This window comes from Rhinatrema bivittatum, chromosome 1, assembly GCF_901001135.1.
Source record: "Rhinatrema bivittatum chromosome 1, aRhiBiv1.1, whole genome shotgun sequence".
Lineage (NCBI taxonomy): Eukaryota > Metazoa > Chordata > Amphibia > Gymnophiona > Rhinatrematidae > Rhinatrema > Rhinatrema bivittatum.
In genome coordinates, this window is record NC_042615.1 from 306,195,135 (window position 1) to 306,210,595 (window position 15,461).

The following is a 15,461-nucleotide window of genomic DNA, read 5'->3' on the forward strand; positions in this document are numbered from 1 at the left end:
CTACTGCAAGAGACCTTTGTTCTCTATTCTATTATTTATTTATTTATGTATTTTTAACTTTTATATACCAACATTCTTGCATTAAATGCAAATCATGCCGGTTTACAGTGAAACAGAAAAAGCAGGAAAAAATTCCTTAGTCGAATACAATGAAACAGCTTAGTTAACAAAGGAAACATAAAAATAAATTTTTACATATACACAAAGGTTTGCACGAAGGGGTGCACAAAGGGGAGAGCCCAATTCAGAGGCGAGAGTGGGGAGGGAGACTTTTCAGAAAACGATTTGATAATATTTTGAGGGCCTTAGGCCTCCAGGGCCAACATTTGTTGCACTAATTTGGGGAGTGGGGGATCGAGTTGCCAGGCTGCTTGACAAGTTCATTGCTTAACCTTTTATATTCTTTGAATATAGCCGGATAAGTTTAAAGTTATTTAGGATCACATTCCGGGATAACTTTAACGCTCCACATGACCACATCTAGAGATAGCTGAATAACTTATTCAGTTAAGGCCAAAAATTAGAGTTAGCTAAATAAATTTTTTCTCTATTTCAAATCTACTCTGAACGCCTCTGAAATGCCTCACGCTTATCCAGATAACTTGTTATAATGACTCAAAATTTATCTGGATAAATGCCTTTGAATATCGACCTCAGAGTGCACAGTCTTTCACATCTGGATGCATAGTTTTTGATGCATGCCTTTAGTAACTTCATTGCCAGGTCTCTGGTGATATTTTTTCTTGTCCTTAGGCTCTACAACAAAATAGAAATGGTTTAGGATAATGTAGTGACATAGGATAGTGCAAGTATTTTTGTTGAAATAAATTATACTTCTTGGTGCTTCCTGTGCTTTTTTCTTTTAAAGGCAAGCAGTAGGTCCACTTTAAAGAGAGAGATGTTTAGCATAGTCTGTAGTTGTAAGAAAGGGATACATAATGTCATCAGTTATTGCTGATATTCCCAACAATGATGGAAAGCTATAGTGCGGTGCCCGTCTCACTGGTTACCACAATGATCGTGACATGTCTTTAGTCACAGAAGTTACAGTGAGCAAAATAACACTGCTGAAATGAAATGTACTGGATTGCATACAGATCAATTTGTATTTTCTTTCAAGATCGAACATGGACAATCCTGCTGCTCCAAACATTTCAAGTGGAGGCCGCTATCAGAAATTGGAACGCTGGCTTGGATGATTACCCTGAGTGATGCTGTGCATAATTTTATTGATGGGCTAGCAATTGGGGCTTCCTTCACTCTGTCCCTTATGCAGGGACTCAGTACATCCATTGCAATCCTTTGTGAAGAGTTTCCTCATGAACTTGGTAAGTTGTTTGCGTCAGTTGATCAAATGTAGCTGGAGAAGCACAGTTATTTTGCAGAGAAATACATTTAAAGAATCAATTTGAAGAGTAAAATTTGGGATGCAAGCGATATTCTGGGTCCTGGTACTCAAAGAGGTGTATAAACTCATAAATGGTGAAATATAGATACCTGTGCCTTTCTTAAACAGAAACAAAACCCCTCCCTAATTATGATAGATTCTTTTTTTGTACTCATGTCTAGCACCTCCACTTCTTCTGTAATTTATTTAGATTAGTCCTTATAAATACTTTAGTTTTCTGGTTGTCCACACCCCTACCCAATTGAATTCACTAAAGCTTAGAGACCTCCTGTCACATGCATTCTATCTGTTCTTGGTATAAACAGGTGTAGTTCTGTCCCGGGGCCATTCATGCAAGGCCCCATGGAATCCTGAGGTTCTGCATGGGGAGGGGGGTCACTCTTTAAAATGCCGTTTTGTTCTTACAGGGGCGCTTCCTGCATACCAGTCAAGCACTCCACAGAGACCATGTCCACACCGGCTTTGTTGATCAGTGTAAAGGTTGGAGTGAGCCCTTGCTGCGGTGGCATAGTTGATGTAGCCTAGTGGACAAACCTATGAGGCCTATACCTGCAGCTGGCAAACGCACCCTGTAGCAGGACAGAGTGGAGCTTCACCTATACCAGCCACCTCCCCTGCAGGTTGAGCCCTTGGGATCTGGTGGCTAGAAGGTTTTAGGTGGAGCCCTAAAGTGGAAACAAGAACAAGAGTCCAGTAACACACCAGGGTCAGGACAGGCAGTGGGCAGATGGAGTCAGAGACAGACCAAGGTCGGGGCAGTCTGTAAACAGACATGATCAGGTTCAAGCAGAATATCAGGTCCAGGCGGCAGGCAAAATGTGGTCAGGTCCTGGCAGAAGATCAAGGTCCAGAAAGTCAAGCCAAGGGAGAATGAAGTCATACTGAAGACACTGGACGAGATGAATGAGACAAGGCTGGATTAGATGGGCTGGACGAAGGAAGGAGAAGGTAAGGAGAGAAGAACAAGACAAGAATGAGGCTGGAAGAGACAAGACGAGGCTGTATGAGGCAAGGCAAGGCTGGAGAACACAAGATAAGGCAGGAGAAGGCAATCTGAAGATGTAGGAACTTGGGAACGCTGGCAATACACACTACAAAGAAGGAGACCCATTGCTGAGGCGAGGAACTGCTGCGGGGCCTTGGCTTAAATAGTCCAAGAGGTTGACATCATCTGGAGGCGTCGCTCAGGGGTACCTGCACTGTTTGCATATTATATGCACACATGCATGAGCGTGCACCTGTCGGAAGACCAGGTCATGGCAACTTGATGGTGTGGGATCCTGGTTCCAATGGCATTCCTGTTACTCTGAGGCTGGGCCAACAGAAGAGACAAGGTGGCATGGGAAGCTGACTCCGACAGCTTCCAGCCTCGCTGAGACCGACAGGTGTCGGGGTGAGTGCCACGCTCGTGAGGTCTATCTGTGGGCTGTGAATCTTGATATTCAAAATTAAAATCTTTACTGACTGATGGCAGGGAAAACACAAAGTCCCAGTTCGCCACAGCAGCAAATCAATCCAGAAAAAAGTTACAAAAAATAAGCACAGTCTCTTTCTCCTCTTCACATCTCTTCCCCAAAACAGGACAACTCTTTAGGATGCATATCTCTTCCATTCTGGGCCCAGCTAGTACCTGGTAGCTGTAATTTTTTCTCCAAAGTCCTTCTCTATTTTCTTTCTCTCTTTTGAGTCTCAGACTGATTATGGCACAATCAGTCTCTGACTCCGGTGAACCTTCCCAGACAGGCCGTCCTTCCTCTGGCACCTCCCAATACACCGGTCCATGAGGTCTCCAGGGAACTTAGAGAAGTCCAGGCAGTTCAACTAGCTGACCTTTTCAATGCTTGTTTAGAGTTGAGAGTAGTTCCAGAGGATTGGTGAGGGGGCAGATGTGATTCCTAATCATAAAAATAGAAGTAAGGAGGAAGTGGGAACTATAGTCCGGTTAGTCCTCTGTGGTGAGCAAATTATTTGAATCAGTTCTAAAACAGAAAATAGTGCAGTTTCTGGAATCCAATGGATTGCAAGATCTGAGGCAGCATGGTTCTCTCGTAGATCATACAGGATGGTAGTCCTCACAGATGGAGCCTGGCAGGGAAAACTTTTGTCAAAGTTTCTAGAAACTTTAACAGTTTGCAGTCGATTACCAATGGTGCCACCTCCTGGTGGCCACTGGGTGCCGACCGTGCACCGCATTCTTTTTCCCATGGCGTCATCTGGCTTCCGCTGTTGCCCCCAGTGCCCCTGGACTATGGCCATCACAGATCCTCATGAGGTCTGTGTCTTGTGCCTGGGGGCATCGCATGATATCCGTGGCTGTGATCTTTGTACCCAGATGACCCTCAAAGGCTGTCGGGCGTGCTTTGATAAAATGGAGAAATTGTTTGTCACCAAAAGTCAGAACCCTCGACATTGGCATCGGAGACTTCTGACTTTTTGATGCCAAACAGTTTCTCCATTTTATCGAGGCATGCCAGACATCAGACGATCCCCAGCACCTAGTTCTAAACTGGCAATCGGTAGTGGAGATCACTGCGACCTCGACCCCTTTGGTGTCTCCTCCACTACCGATTGCCAGTTTAGAACTAGGTGCTGGGGACCGTCTGATGTCAGTTTCTTCTCATTCCAGATCTGGATACTCACCATCTCCCTTGGCTTTGGGGACAGACCTGGCCAAGCATTGAGGGAAATCGAGAAAATATCACCATAGATCCTCGTCGTCACATACTTGGACCATGGGAGGGCACCAGCACTGTCCATGCTGCCTCCGAAGCGGTCCCGAACTGAGGAAGCCTTGCCTCCCGGGCAACCCGAGGGACCACGGCAATCCCCACCGAGGCCGATGGAGGGCACAGATCCCCTCTCGGTTCCAGGGCCAGTCTGATTTCGCTGCCTCCTCCTCAAGCTGTCCTGTCCTCGTCAGCATTCAAGGAGGAGTTAGATGTGTGTTGCTGGTGATCGGCCAGCCCCTGCAGGGCATTGAGCCACCGGTTCCACCGGAACCTCCGCCACCACCGGAGCTGACTCCATCGGTGCTTGTGCCTTTGTTGGAGTGGCTGGGCCTGCTACTCAGTGTCTTGCCGACGAAGGCTGCCCCGATGCCCCTAGTCCCCTCGACGATGCGGCCTCCACGATGCCTATCCAAGTGATTGATTCCTCTGATGAGGTTGGACCATCAAGGTTGATAGCACCATTACCATGCAAGGTACCTGACCGGAGTTAGTCCTTCCAGGGACCTCGGGATCGATGCCGTCGGAGCTACCGATTCCCTCGGTGCTCCCAGTGCCCACAGGGCATTCATGCCAGTACACCCTTCGGTTCCAGTGATGCCTTTGGGGCCCACCTCGGTTTCATTGGTGCCGCTGAGACCATCGGGGTGAGGAGGATGTCCCCTACAATCCTTGGGAGGGCGAGGCATCTCAGTCCTTGACGGAAGACTCTGAGGACTTGTTTTCTGAGCCATCTACTCCTTAGGAAAGGCATAAGTCCTCACCGGACTACTTAACTTTTGCTGGGTTTGTGAGGGCCATGGCAGAATCGGTGCCTTTTCAGCTCCTAACTGAGCACAACATGCTAGAATTTCATACAATTTGTGGATGCTCCAAAAGACCTGGTTTCTGTACCAGTACACGACATCTGTAAAGATTTGGTCTTTCGCCTTTGGGAACGCCCCATTTCCATTCCACCTGTGAACAGGAAAATTGATGCTATCTGGTCCAGCCCACCACAGGATTTGAACGCCGCCAACTTCCACACCAGTCAGTAGTGGTGGAATCTGCCTTAAAAAAAAGCAAAGAGGTTGCGCACTCGTGCTTTGGCTCCTCCAGGTCTCCTCCAGATCACTTGGCCAATAATGTAGTTTTGGTTCAAACCGTCAATCAAGTCTGGGAAGGAGGGTCTTCCATGGTTCCATGTTAGTGGCCCGGATCACTTGCTATCAGCTCTATATGAGCCAGTACTCCAGAAATTTCTGGAGCAAGTCCAAGATCTGGTGGAGCAACTCCCACAGCAGTTTCAGGAGGATTTCCTGAAGGTTATTCAACAAAGCCTGGAATATGAAAAATACGAAGTCCGATTGGCTTACGACATGTTTGAAACGGCAGCGAGACTGGCAGTGGCTGGTATTGGAGCTCGGCGCATGGCCTGGCCCTGGGCTTGAGACCTCTGACTCCAAACTACAGGACCAGCTGGCAGACCTGCCCTGTATCAGTGAGAATCTCTTCGGAGATAAGATCAAAGAAGCGGTAGCGTAGCTGAAGGATTACCATGAGACCCTTCAGCAGTTATCGGCCAGCACTTCGGATCCTCAGTCCTCTGGCAAAAAGCCATCCTGCAAACCTCTAAATGCCCTTTTTACAGGCTGTGGAATTATTATCTGCTGGCTTCTAGGGCGAGACCCCAACGGGTGCTGGCTAGGCCAAGAACGAGGCAATTATGCGCCCTCTACTGCACCCCAGCCCACAGCAGAGCCCCACCACATGGTTTTGACTGGTGGCGAGGGAATTTAAGCCAGCAATTTCTACCCCTGGGGAAAGACTCTCTAGTGGGGGGCTGCAGGCGCCTACAACTCGTTGCTGACCGCTGGCTTTCAGTCACCTCGGACCAATGGGTTCTATCCATCGTTTGGCAGGGGTAGAGATTTAACTTCTAGTGGACCCTTCCGCAATCTGCCCAGTGTTCCCGCGGAGATTTGCAGCGGACCAGCAAATACTTCAGCTACAGCTCTCCACCCTCGTAATGGCTCGAGTGGTCGAACCTGTTCTACAATATAAGCAGGGCCAAGGGTTCTACTCCAGGTATTTCCTTATTCCCAAGAAAACTGGAGGCCTTCACCCCATCCTAGATCTAAGGTCGTTGAACCGTTTTCTTGTAAGAGAAAAATTCAAAATGGACTCGGGGGCTCTAATCCCTCTACTCAGGACCGGGGACTGGCTTTGCTCCTTCAATCTCAAGAATGTGTACACTCATATTGCCATCTCCCCCTGCCATCAAAAATACCTCCGTTTCCTGGTAGGGGAGTGTTACGACTGTCGCTGCCCAACGTCTCCACTCCACCCACTTTACCTTTTTTGCGACTCCTCCCGCGGTTGATGGACGTCTGGCTGCCGCGGCGTCTGCCTGCCGTCCTCTCCGGCGTCCCCGGTCCGGCTTGGGCGCTGCATCCCGCCATGTTGTCCAGGTACCATAGGGTACCTGGACAACATGGCGCGGCCCTGCTTCTTATTCTCTCTTTGGCACGAACCTCAGGAGCGTCCCCCTGTGATGACGTCACGCATCTCGGATACATAAGCCTACACTTTTTGCTAGCTAATCGAGTTAGCAAGGGAACTCCTTACGGATGGGATTCGCTCTCCATACCTAGCTACTCTGCCTCTCCAACTTTTGGACTTTATCCTAACAGGGTACCCACTCTTGGGGGCCTCTCTCATTTCTTGCAGGTCGCGATCAGGATCCAGTACTCGCTCCTCGAGGGCCCATGTTCCCTGACTCACTGCCTGAACCTTTCTCTTCTGCTTGGAAGAAGCTGCTGCCTACATCATCAGTGAGTTACCAACTTTATTTCCTCAGAGCTGTTCCCTGGAACCAGGTACTCGCACCTCGAGGGCCTGCTTCTATTACAGCTTCTGTGTCACCTTCCGAGAGAAACAACTGTGTGAGTAACTTTACCAACGAGGTTCATACCAGAACTCTGTGTATGCTCCACTGTACTCACTATCTCAGTTTTCTCCACTACAGCACAGCCATAGAGGGAATCGCTGTTCCAGTATCCTGAGGAACCCTAGCCCAGCCGGGCTTCATCTCTACTCACTACTGCCACCTCTGGTGGCTTCTCAACTCTGTCTAATAAAAGATATAACTCTGTGTTGTGTGTCCCAAAGCTGAGCCTGACCTGTGTCCCCTCACGGGACTTCCCCCGTGGGAGTGGTCAGCTGCCACAGTGTCTAAGGGTCCACCGAAAACCTTTCAAACAATAACAGGGAGGAACACTATCAGTATCAGGTGCTGCCTTTCGGTCTTGCATTTGCACCCCGCATCTTCATGAAATGCCTGGCAGTAGTGGGGGCTTATCTTAGGAGACACTGGGTACATGTCTTCCCCTACCTGGACAATTGGCTCGTCAAGAGCGACTTCAGGCAGGGAGCATTGCATTCTCTCCACGCCACCATTCAAATCCTGGAGGGCCTGGGATTTCTGATCAACTACCCAAAATTCTAGCTTCTGCTGTCCCTACAGTTGAACTTTATTGAGGCCAGGTTTGACACTGACCAGACAAAAGACTTTTTGCACTGGGACTGAGCGCTGAACCTTGTGACCTTGGCAGGATCGATCTCTTGCAGCCATCACGTCTGTGCACCAGATCTTATGTCTCTTGAGACATATGGCAGCGACGGTGGATGTCACACCTTTTGCTCGACTGCACATGCACAGAACACAGTGGACATTACACTTTCAGTGGTGCCAGGCCACACAGGACCTTCAAGTTTGCATCTTAGTCACTACTCCACTTTGACAATCCCTCGTGTGGTGGGAGATCTTGTCCAACCTAGAGATTGGGATGCCTTTCCAGGTCTCTCCGCCTCAGGTTGTTCTCACCACAGATGCGTCTCATATGGGTTGGGGAGCCCATGTTGCGGACCTCAGCATTGAAGGCCAATTGTCCTTGCAGGAGCAGTGTTTCCAGATCAATTTTCTGGAATTCCGGGCGATCCGGTATGCCTTATGGACATTTCAGGATCACTTGGCCAATAAGGTAGTTTTGGTTCAAACTGTCAATCAAGTGGCAATGTGGTATCTGAACAAGAAGGTGGGAATGGGTTCATTCCTCTTATGCCAAGAGGCGGTACAGATCTGGTCTTGGGCTCCCTCGCAGGGCATTCTTCTCCAAGTTGTATACCTACCAGGAGCAGAAAATGTGATGGCAGACACACTGAGTCGGACCTTCCGCCCCCACGAATGGTCCCTGAAGTAAGAAGTGGTAAATCGTATCTTTTGCCTTTGGGAACCCCAGACATATATCTGTTTGCTTCCCCAGACAAAAGGAAAGTGGATCGATTCTGTTCCCTGGTTAGGGCAGACATTGGGCTGGTTTTGGATGCCTTCATGTATCACTGGGGCACCAGCCTCCTGTATGCATATCCTCCGCTCTCACTAGGCTTGAGGACTTTCCTGAAACTTCAACAGGACTGAGGCACCATAATCCTGATCGAGCCTTACTGGCCATGACAGATCTGGTTCCTGCTTCTTCAGGATCTTTCCTCGTGGCCTCCTATCCGTCTGGGGACCGCTCTGGACCTGATCTCACAGGATCAGGGCAGGCTACACTATGCCAACCTCCAGGCCTTGTCCCTCACGGCGTGGATGTTGACCAGATGGCCCTGCAGACTCTGTGCCTTTCGGACAGCGTGTCTCGAGTCCTGGTGGAGTCCAGGAAGCCTTCGACTAGGAAATCTTACAGTCTCAAGTGGAAGAGGTTCTTGGTTTGGTGTGAGGGAAACAGCTTGCACCCGTTCTCCTGCTCCACCTGAGGCTTCTGGATTACCTTACACCTGTCTGAGACTGGTTTAAAAAACACCTCTGTGAGAGTTCACCTTAGTGCCATCAGAGCATATCATCAGGGGGTGGATGGCTCGTCCATCTCAACCCATCCTCTTGTGGGGAGGTTTCATGCGAGGTTTACTTCAACTCAAGCCCCTGATATGTCCCCCAGCAGTATCCTGGGACCTCAGTGTGGTGTTGACCCATCTCATGAAGGCCTCGTTTGAGCCACTGAGATTTAGCGACATGAAGTACCTGTCCTGGAAGGTCATCTTCCTAGTGGCGGTCACCTCAGCATGCAGGATCAGGGAACTACAATTACTTATATTCTCTAACCTGGACTACTGCAACTCCCTTCTCCTAGGACTTCCATCCACTCACCTTAAACCTCTCCTTCTTCAAAATGCAGCGGCCAGACTCCTAATCGGAAAAATAAAATTTGATCACATCACCACGGCCCTGATTGCTCTACATTGTCTTCCAGTGCAATCCAGCATCATTTACAAAGTTCTAACAATAATTCACCGTAACTTGAATCCCAACAATGAATTACTAGGAATAAAATGTAATACTCGTATTCCCTACACGATCACTAAGATCTCATAACAAAGGCTTACTTGAAATCCCAACTATAAAAAACTACCACCTAAAACAAACAAGAGACAGAGCTATATCAATTGCAGGCCCTATGCTCTGGAACTCCTTACCAGAAAACTTTAGAATACCTACCAACACCAAGAAATTTAAGCAAGATCTTAAATCCTGGCTCTTCAACAGTGCCTTCTCGCTAACTCAATAACTAAAACTCTTCAACTTAAATCTATAGGGGTAGATTTTAAAAGGAGCGCGCGCACATGTATGCCCGATTTTATAACTGCGCGCACAAGTTTTAAAATCAGGGGTCGGCGTGCGCAAGGGGGTGCACAATTGTGCCCCTTGCATGCACTGAGCCGCGCTGCCTTCCCCCCGTTCCCTCCCCTTAATCTGACCTTCCCACCCCTTCCCTTAATCTTTCCCCCCCAGCCCTACTCTAACCCCCCCAAAATGTTTATCTTACCTTTTGCCCCTGCCTCTGGCCAGGCGCAAGTGGCACACATCGGCAGCCTGCCGGCACGTGATCCTCCCACAGAGTGGCAATGGCCGCTCTGTCTGAGGCCTCTGGCCCTGCCCTGCCCCCGCCCTGCCCCACCCCCTCCCCACCCCTTTTTGCAAGCCCCAGGACTTACACGCATCCCGGGGCTTTATGTGCGTCGCCGGGCCTTTTTAAAATAGACCCGGTGCGCGCGTAGACCCATTTACGCACGTAACCCTTTTAAAATCTGGCCCATAATTTTTCCTTTAATTGTCCTCTCCTGTTTATCTAACTTCCTTTTAACTTTTCCATTGTTCATTATTTTTAACCTTCTACACCGTTGTGATCTAGTGATTCTCACATGGAATGACAGTATATAAAAAACCCTAAATAAATAAACTTCAGGCTTTGGTATCATACCCACCTTATACAAATTTTTTTTCATAATAAGGTGGTTTTGTGTACACATCCGAAGTTCCTACCGAAGGTGGTCACGGAGTTCCATCTCGATCAGTCTTATTATCCTGCCCATCTTTATTCCAACGCTACACTCTCACCGCAGTGAGCATGTCCTGCACACTCTAGATTGTAAATGGGCCCTGGCCTCTTACCTGAACAGACGCCGACCAGTCCATGCAACCTTTTGTCACCTTTGACAAGAACAGATTGGGAGTCGCAGCGCCCAAACAGACCCTAGCCAACTGGCTAGCAGACTGCATTTCATTCTGCCACGCCCAAGCGGGATTGCAACTTGAGGGCCACGTCAAGGCTCATTCTGTACGAGCAATGTCAGCTTTGGTGGCTCCTTTGCGTGCGGTACCCATGCACGAGATCTGCAGGGCAGCAACCTGGAGTTCCCTCCACACGTTCGACTCATTACTGTTTGGATAAATGTTTGGATAACTGTTTGGGCGACGTGACAGTAATTTCAGTCGGTCCTCTGTAATCTTTTTCAGCCATAAAACCGAACTCTCCCTGCCTTGGGCCCTTTGTTCGGGTTCAGGCTGTCTCCCGGTGTTATAGCAGCACTGGTTGTTGTGCACGCTGGCACCTGTTAAGTGCTGGCTATCTTATGCTTGGGAGCAGCCTGTAGCTACGTATTCACCCATGTGTGAGGACTACCATCCTGCTTGTCCTGAGTTGCTTACCTGTAACAGGTGTTCTCCTAGGACAGCAGGATGTTAGTCCTCACGAAACCCACCCACCACCCTGCGGAATTGGGTTTCTTTAGGTTTGTTGTTTTATTTTTCGCAAATCCTATATTATAAGGCTGAAGAGGGACCCCATGTGGATGCGTGGAAGGTGGCCACGCATATCTGTCAAAGTTTCTAGAAACTTTGACAAACGTTTTCCGTGCAGGTGGCCTCTGAAGTTCAATGTCTCCCCCAACCCCCCAGTACAAGACTAAGGAGCTGGCATGCCCAATCCACCCCCAGCCCCAGCATCAAAATAAGAGGCCGAGAAGCCCCGATCTTTCCTCCCCCACCCCCCCCCCCCCATTCCCCTGATCGAGGATCAAAGGGACTCTGTGACCCTTTGCTTCTTGTCCACAGGGCACAATAGCACAAGAGGTCATCCAGCACCATTTTAAAAATCATTTTATTATTTATTCGATTTGATTAACTGCCCATCAGCAAAGTCTATCAAAGCTGTTTTACAATAAAATGTAGTCAGGTGGGAGGGTAGGGATGAAGAGGTGGGACTTCTGGGCAAAGGGCTGATGTGGCACAGAAGCCCAATATTCCTTGGTATAGGGTATGTGGATGGGATTCGGGCATGTTGGCTCTTTTCTTTGATGTCAGGATTGGGAGGGGTATTGCGACATGTCTCTTATTTCAGTGTTGAGAGAGACAGGGAGATCAGGTCTTGCCAGCCTCTTACTTTGGTGTTGGGAGTGATGACAGGAGGGGATTAGGGCATGTTGGCCTCTTCATCATTGTGCTGGAGAAGGGATCAGGAATTAAAAGCTCTTTCATCTTTGGGAATTGGGGTAAGGGAAGGAGGAAAGTCAAGGAAATCAGAACATGGAAGCCCCTAGAGTTAAATGTTAATGTGCCAGCTCTGTAGACATGCTAATAGTTACCATTTGGTCTAAGGTAAATGTAAGCTTTAGTAGTCCCACAGTAAATAGTGGGTAGAATACAGCATGCCACACTGTTTTTGTGTTTCTGCTAAATCCTAAGTTGTGTTCTCTCATTTACATGTGGGTACACACCTACTAATGTTCTGTTCCCTGTTTAATGTGTAAATTATGGGTCAGATTTTATAACATGCAACGCGCGGACAAATCTACGCTTGATTTTATAAAATCCAGGGTTGCCGAGCCGCGCCGCGTCGAGCCGAGCAGCCTTCCTCCATTCCGAAATTGGAGCGGCCTCGGAGGGAACTTTCCTTTCGCCCTCTCATACCTTCCCCTCCCTTCCCCTATCTAACCCGCCCCCCAGCCCTAACTAACCCCCCCGACCTTTGTAGAAGAAGTTACGCCTGCCTCTGGGCACTGGCCGCGGAACGCTCCTGGGGCTTGTGCGCAAGATAGGCTCAGCGCGCGCAGGGGAGGCAGGGGTAGGTTTTCGGGGGTTATGCACGTAACCCTTTGAAAATCTACTCCTATGGCCTTAGTGCATTACACACTATTTTATGTGTATGCTAAATTTTAGTGCATAGGCCACAAAATATAATCATGATATAATTTTGGAGCCTTTATCAGTTGCTTAATTATGGCTCATGCCACAAATTGCATCAGATGATCTTGAGGTGGCCAAATAGGTGGATAAAACAATGGCAAAAATCAGAAGGATGCTTGGCTGCATAAGGAGAAGAATAGTTAGTAGAAAAAGGGTCTCTTTGAGACCTTATTTGGAAAACTGTGTAAAGATTTAGAGACCACATCTTCAAAAGGATATAAATCAGTTGGAGCCAGTCCAGAGGGTGGCTACTAAAATGATCAGTGGTCTTCATTCTAAAGCATATGGGAACAGATTTAAATATCTAAATATGCATATCCTAGAGCAGAGCTTTCCAAAGTGTGTGTCGGGACACATTAGTGTGTCGCCTGCAGTGTGGAGGTGTGTCGCCCGGTCCACAGGGCCGGCGGAAGCAGGGAACTATAGCAGGAAGATCGGCGGGCAGTGGTGGAGCTTACATCACCACGGCCCGAAGAAAAGGGTCACGTTCACTCCTCCTCCTTCCTGCTTGTGCAGCCCTGGAAGGAGGAGGAGCATCTGCTGCGTACAGAAGAAGAGCAGCATTAATGGGCCGTTGCGGATCCCACGTCGCGACGACCCGAGAAGAGGAGGAAACCCGATAGCAGGGCCGCTGCGGATCCCACGTCGCGGCAGCCTGAGAAGAGGAGGAAACCCGATAGCAGGGCCGTTGCGGATCCCACTTCGCGGCAGCCCGAGAAGAGGAGGAAACCCGATAGCAGGGCCGCTGCAGATCCCATGTCACGGCCAGGGAAGATCAGGGCCTCTGAAGAGCCCATCCTTCGGCAACCCGTGCAGAGGGACAGCATGTGCCAGTGAGAGCCTGTGCTTGAGCAAGAGAGCATGTAGAAGTGAGAGAGCCTGTGTGTGTGAGAGTGAGACAGCATGTGCACGAGAGAGACAGTATGTATGTATGTATGAGAGAGAGGCATGTGAGAGTGAGAGCTGTGGATGTGTGAGATTGCATGTGAGTGAGAGCCTGTGTGTGTGAGAATGTGTGAGATAGCGTGTGAGAATGAGAACCTGATTGTGTGTTTGAGGGAAGACAGATGGAGAGAAAAGAAATAGAAAAAAAGACCCTGTAAAAGGAATTGGCAAAAAAACAAGAAAGGAAAGGTGGAAAAAAAAGCCTGTGACCAACCGATTAGAAAACTAAGATCAGACAGCAAAGGTAAAAAAAAAATTACTTTTTAGTGATTGGCACATGTAATCTTTGGGAATGTGCAAGAGTAGCAATTGCTCTATGCCGATCTCACAATGTACAAGATCAGCATGGAGGAAGTGGAAACCTGCAAATATTTATTATGAGATAGGTTGTGTTGTGAAACATTTTATTTATGTATATATTTAAGGAAACATACATAAATTGTTGAAATACATTTTGTTCATTTAACCTTTAACTTCTGGTTTGCTGGTAGACTGAATTACTGTGTCACGAAATTATGTTTGTCTAAAAAGTGTGTCACCAACATGAAAAGTTTGGAAAGCTCTGTCCTAGAGGAAAGGTGGGCTAGGAGAGATATGATAGAGACATTTAAATACATCCAAGGTTTCTGTGCACAGGAGGCTAGCCTCTTTCAAAGGAAAGGAGGCTCTAGAACATGGGGTTGTGGGATGAGGGAGAAAGGGGGTAGACTCAAGAGTAATATAAGGAAATATTTCTTTATAGAGAGGATTAGTGGATGAATGCAACAGCCTTCTTGTAGAGATGCTGGAGAAAAATATGGAATCCAAATTCAAGAAAGCATGGGCTAAGCACAGAGGAACTCTGCGTGTATGATAGGAATTGTAAGCTGAAGAAGTTGATGCGGATGGGCAGACTAGATAAGCTGTACAGTTTTTCTCTACTGTCAAATTTTTTTGTTTCTAAAAAAGATGAAATGCAATAAATATCTTTTCTTTTTAGGGGATTTTGCAATTTTGATAAATGCAGGGATGAGTATTCCACAAGCACTGTTTTTCAACTTTATGTCGGCATGTTCCTGCTACATTGGGTTAGTGATTGGGATTCTTGTGGGCAACAGCTTTGAACCAAACATTATCTTTGCCCTAGCTGGTGGGATGTTCCTGTATATTTCTCTGGCAGATATGGTAAGCAAAAGACTCATTCAAATTTTATTTTTTTATTTATTATATAAGCTGTATGCAATAGATATCAGTCTTTGGAAATTTCATTCAACATTTTGTTTTTAAAAGAATGTATTCTCTCATTTTAAGTGAAACAGAATATGATGGAAGATTAGGGTCATCCAGTCTGCCCATAGATTCAGGTTGACTTCTGGCTTTTTTCTTACTTCTTCACAACTGGGTAGATTCATCATTGTATACCAAAAAGCTTGATCAACAGCTTTATTAATTCTCACCTCAGATTTGATGGTTTTGAATTTCTAGGAAAAGACCTAATTTTCAGGAAAAGTATTTTTTCAAAATCACCATTTGAACAATTATCAGAGGAACTTCCTTTCAGTACAAACTATAAGAATTAATAAGATGGCCATTAATCATACTTTTGGAAGTGACTGACCCTTCTTTTTTTTAAATAATAATTTTTATTAAATGAGAAGAAAAGTTAAGTAACATTACAAACAAGAGCAAGATCAAACAATAAAATAACCAGTTCACATGATCCTGCAATCAACAGAACATCTCACTGATTTTACAGGTTGTATTCCAGACATACACCATGTACACCATTCATACTCTCACACACCCTAATCATAGACCTAACAAACAAGGCATTCTGTAA

At 47.3% G+C, this 15,461-nt stretch overlaps 1 protein-coding gene across 3 annotated transcripts in view; it reads left to right on the forward strand.

Annotated features, from left to right (window-relative positions):
* Positions 1-15,461, forward strand: part of SLC39A8 (solute carrier family 39 member 8) — a 159,903-nt gene that overhangs the window by 119,350 nt on the left and 25,092 nt on the right. For all 3 annotated transcript variants that reach the window (XM_029597054.1, XM_029597055.1, XM_029597056.1), the window contains exons 6-7: positions 1,121-1,328; positions 14,622-14,806. In XM_029597054.1, coding sequence (XP_029452914.1) covers positions 1,121-1,328; positions 14,622-14,806 — 393 coding nt within the window. The remainder of the gene's footprint in view (positions 1-1,120; positions 1,329-14,621; positions 14,807-15,461) is intronic.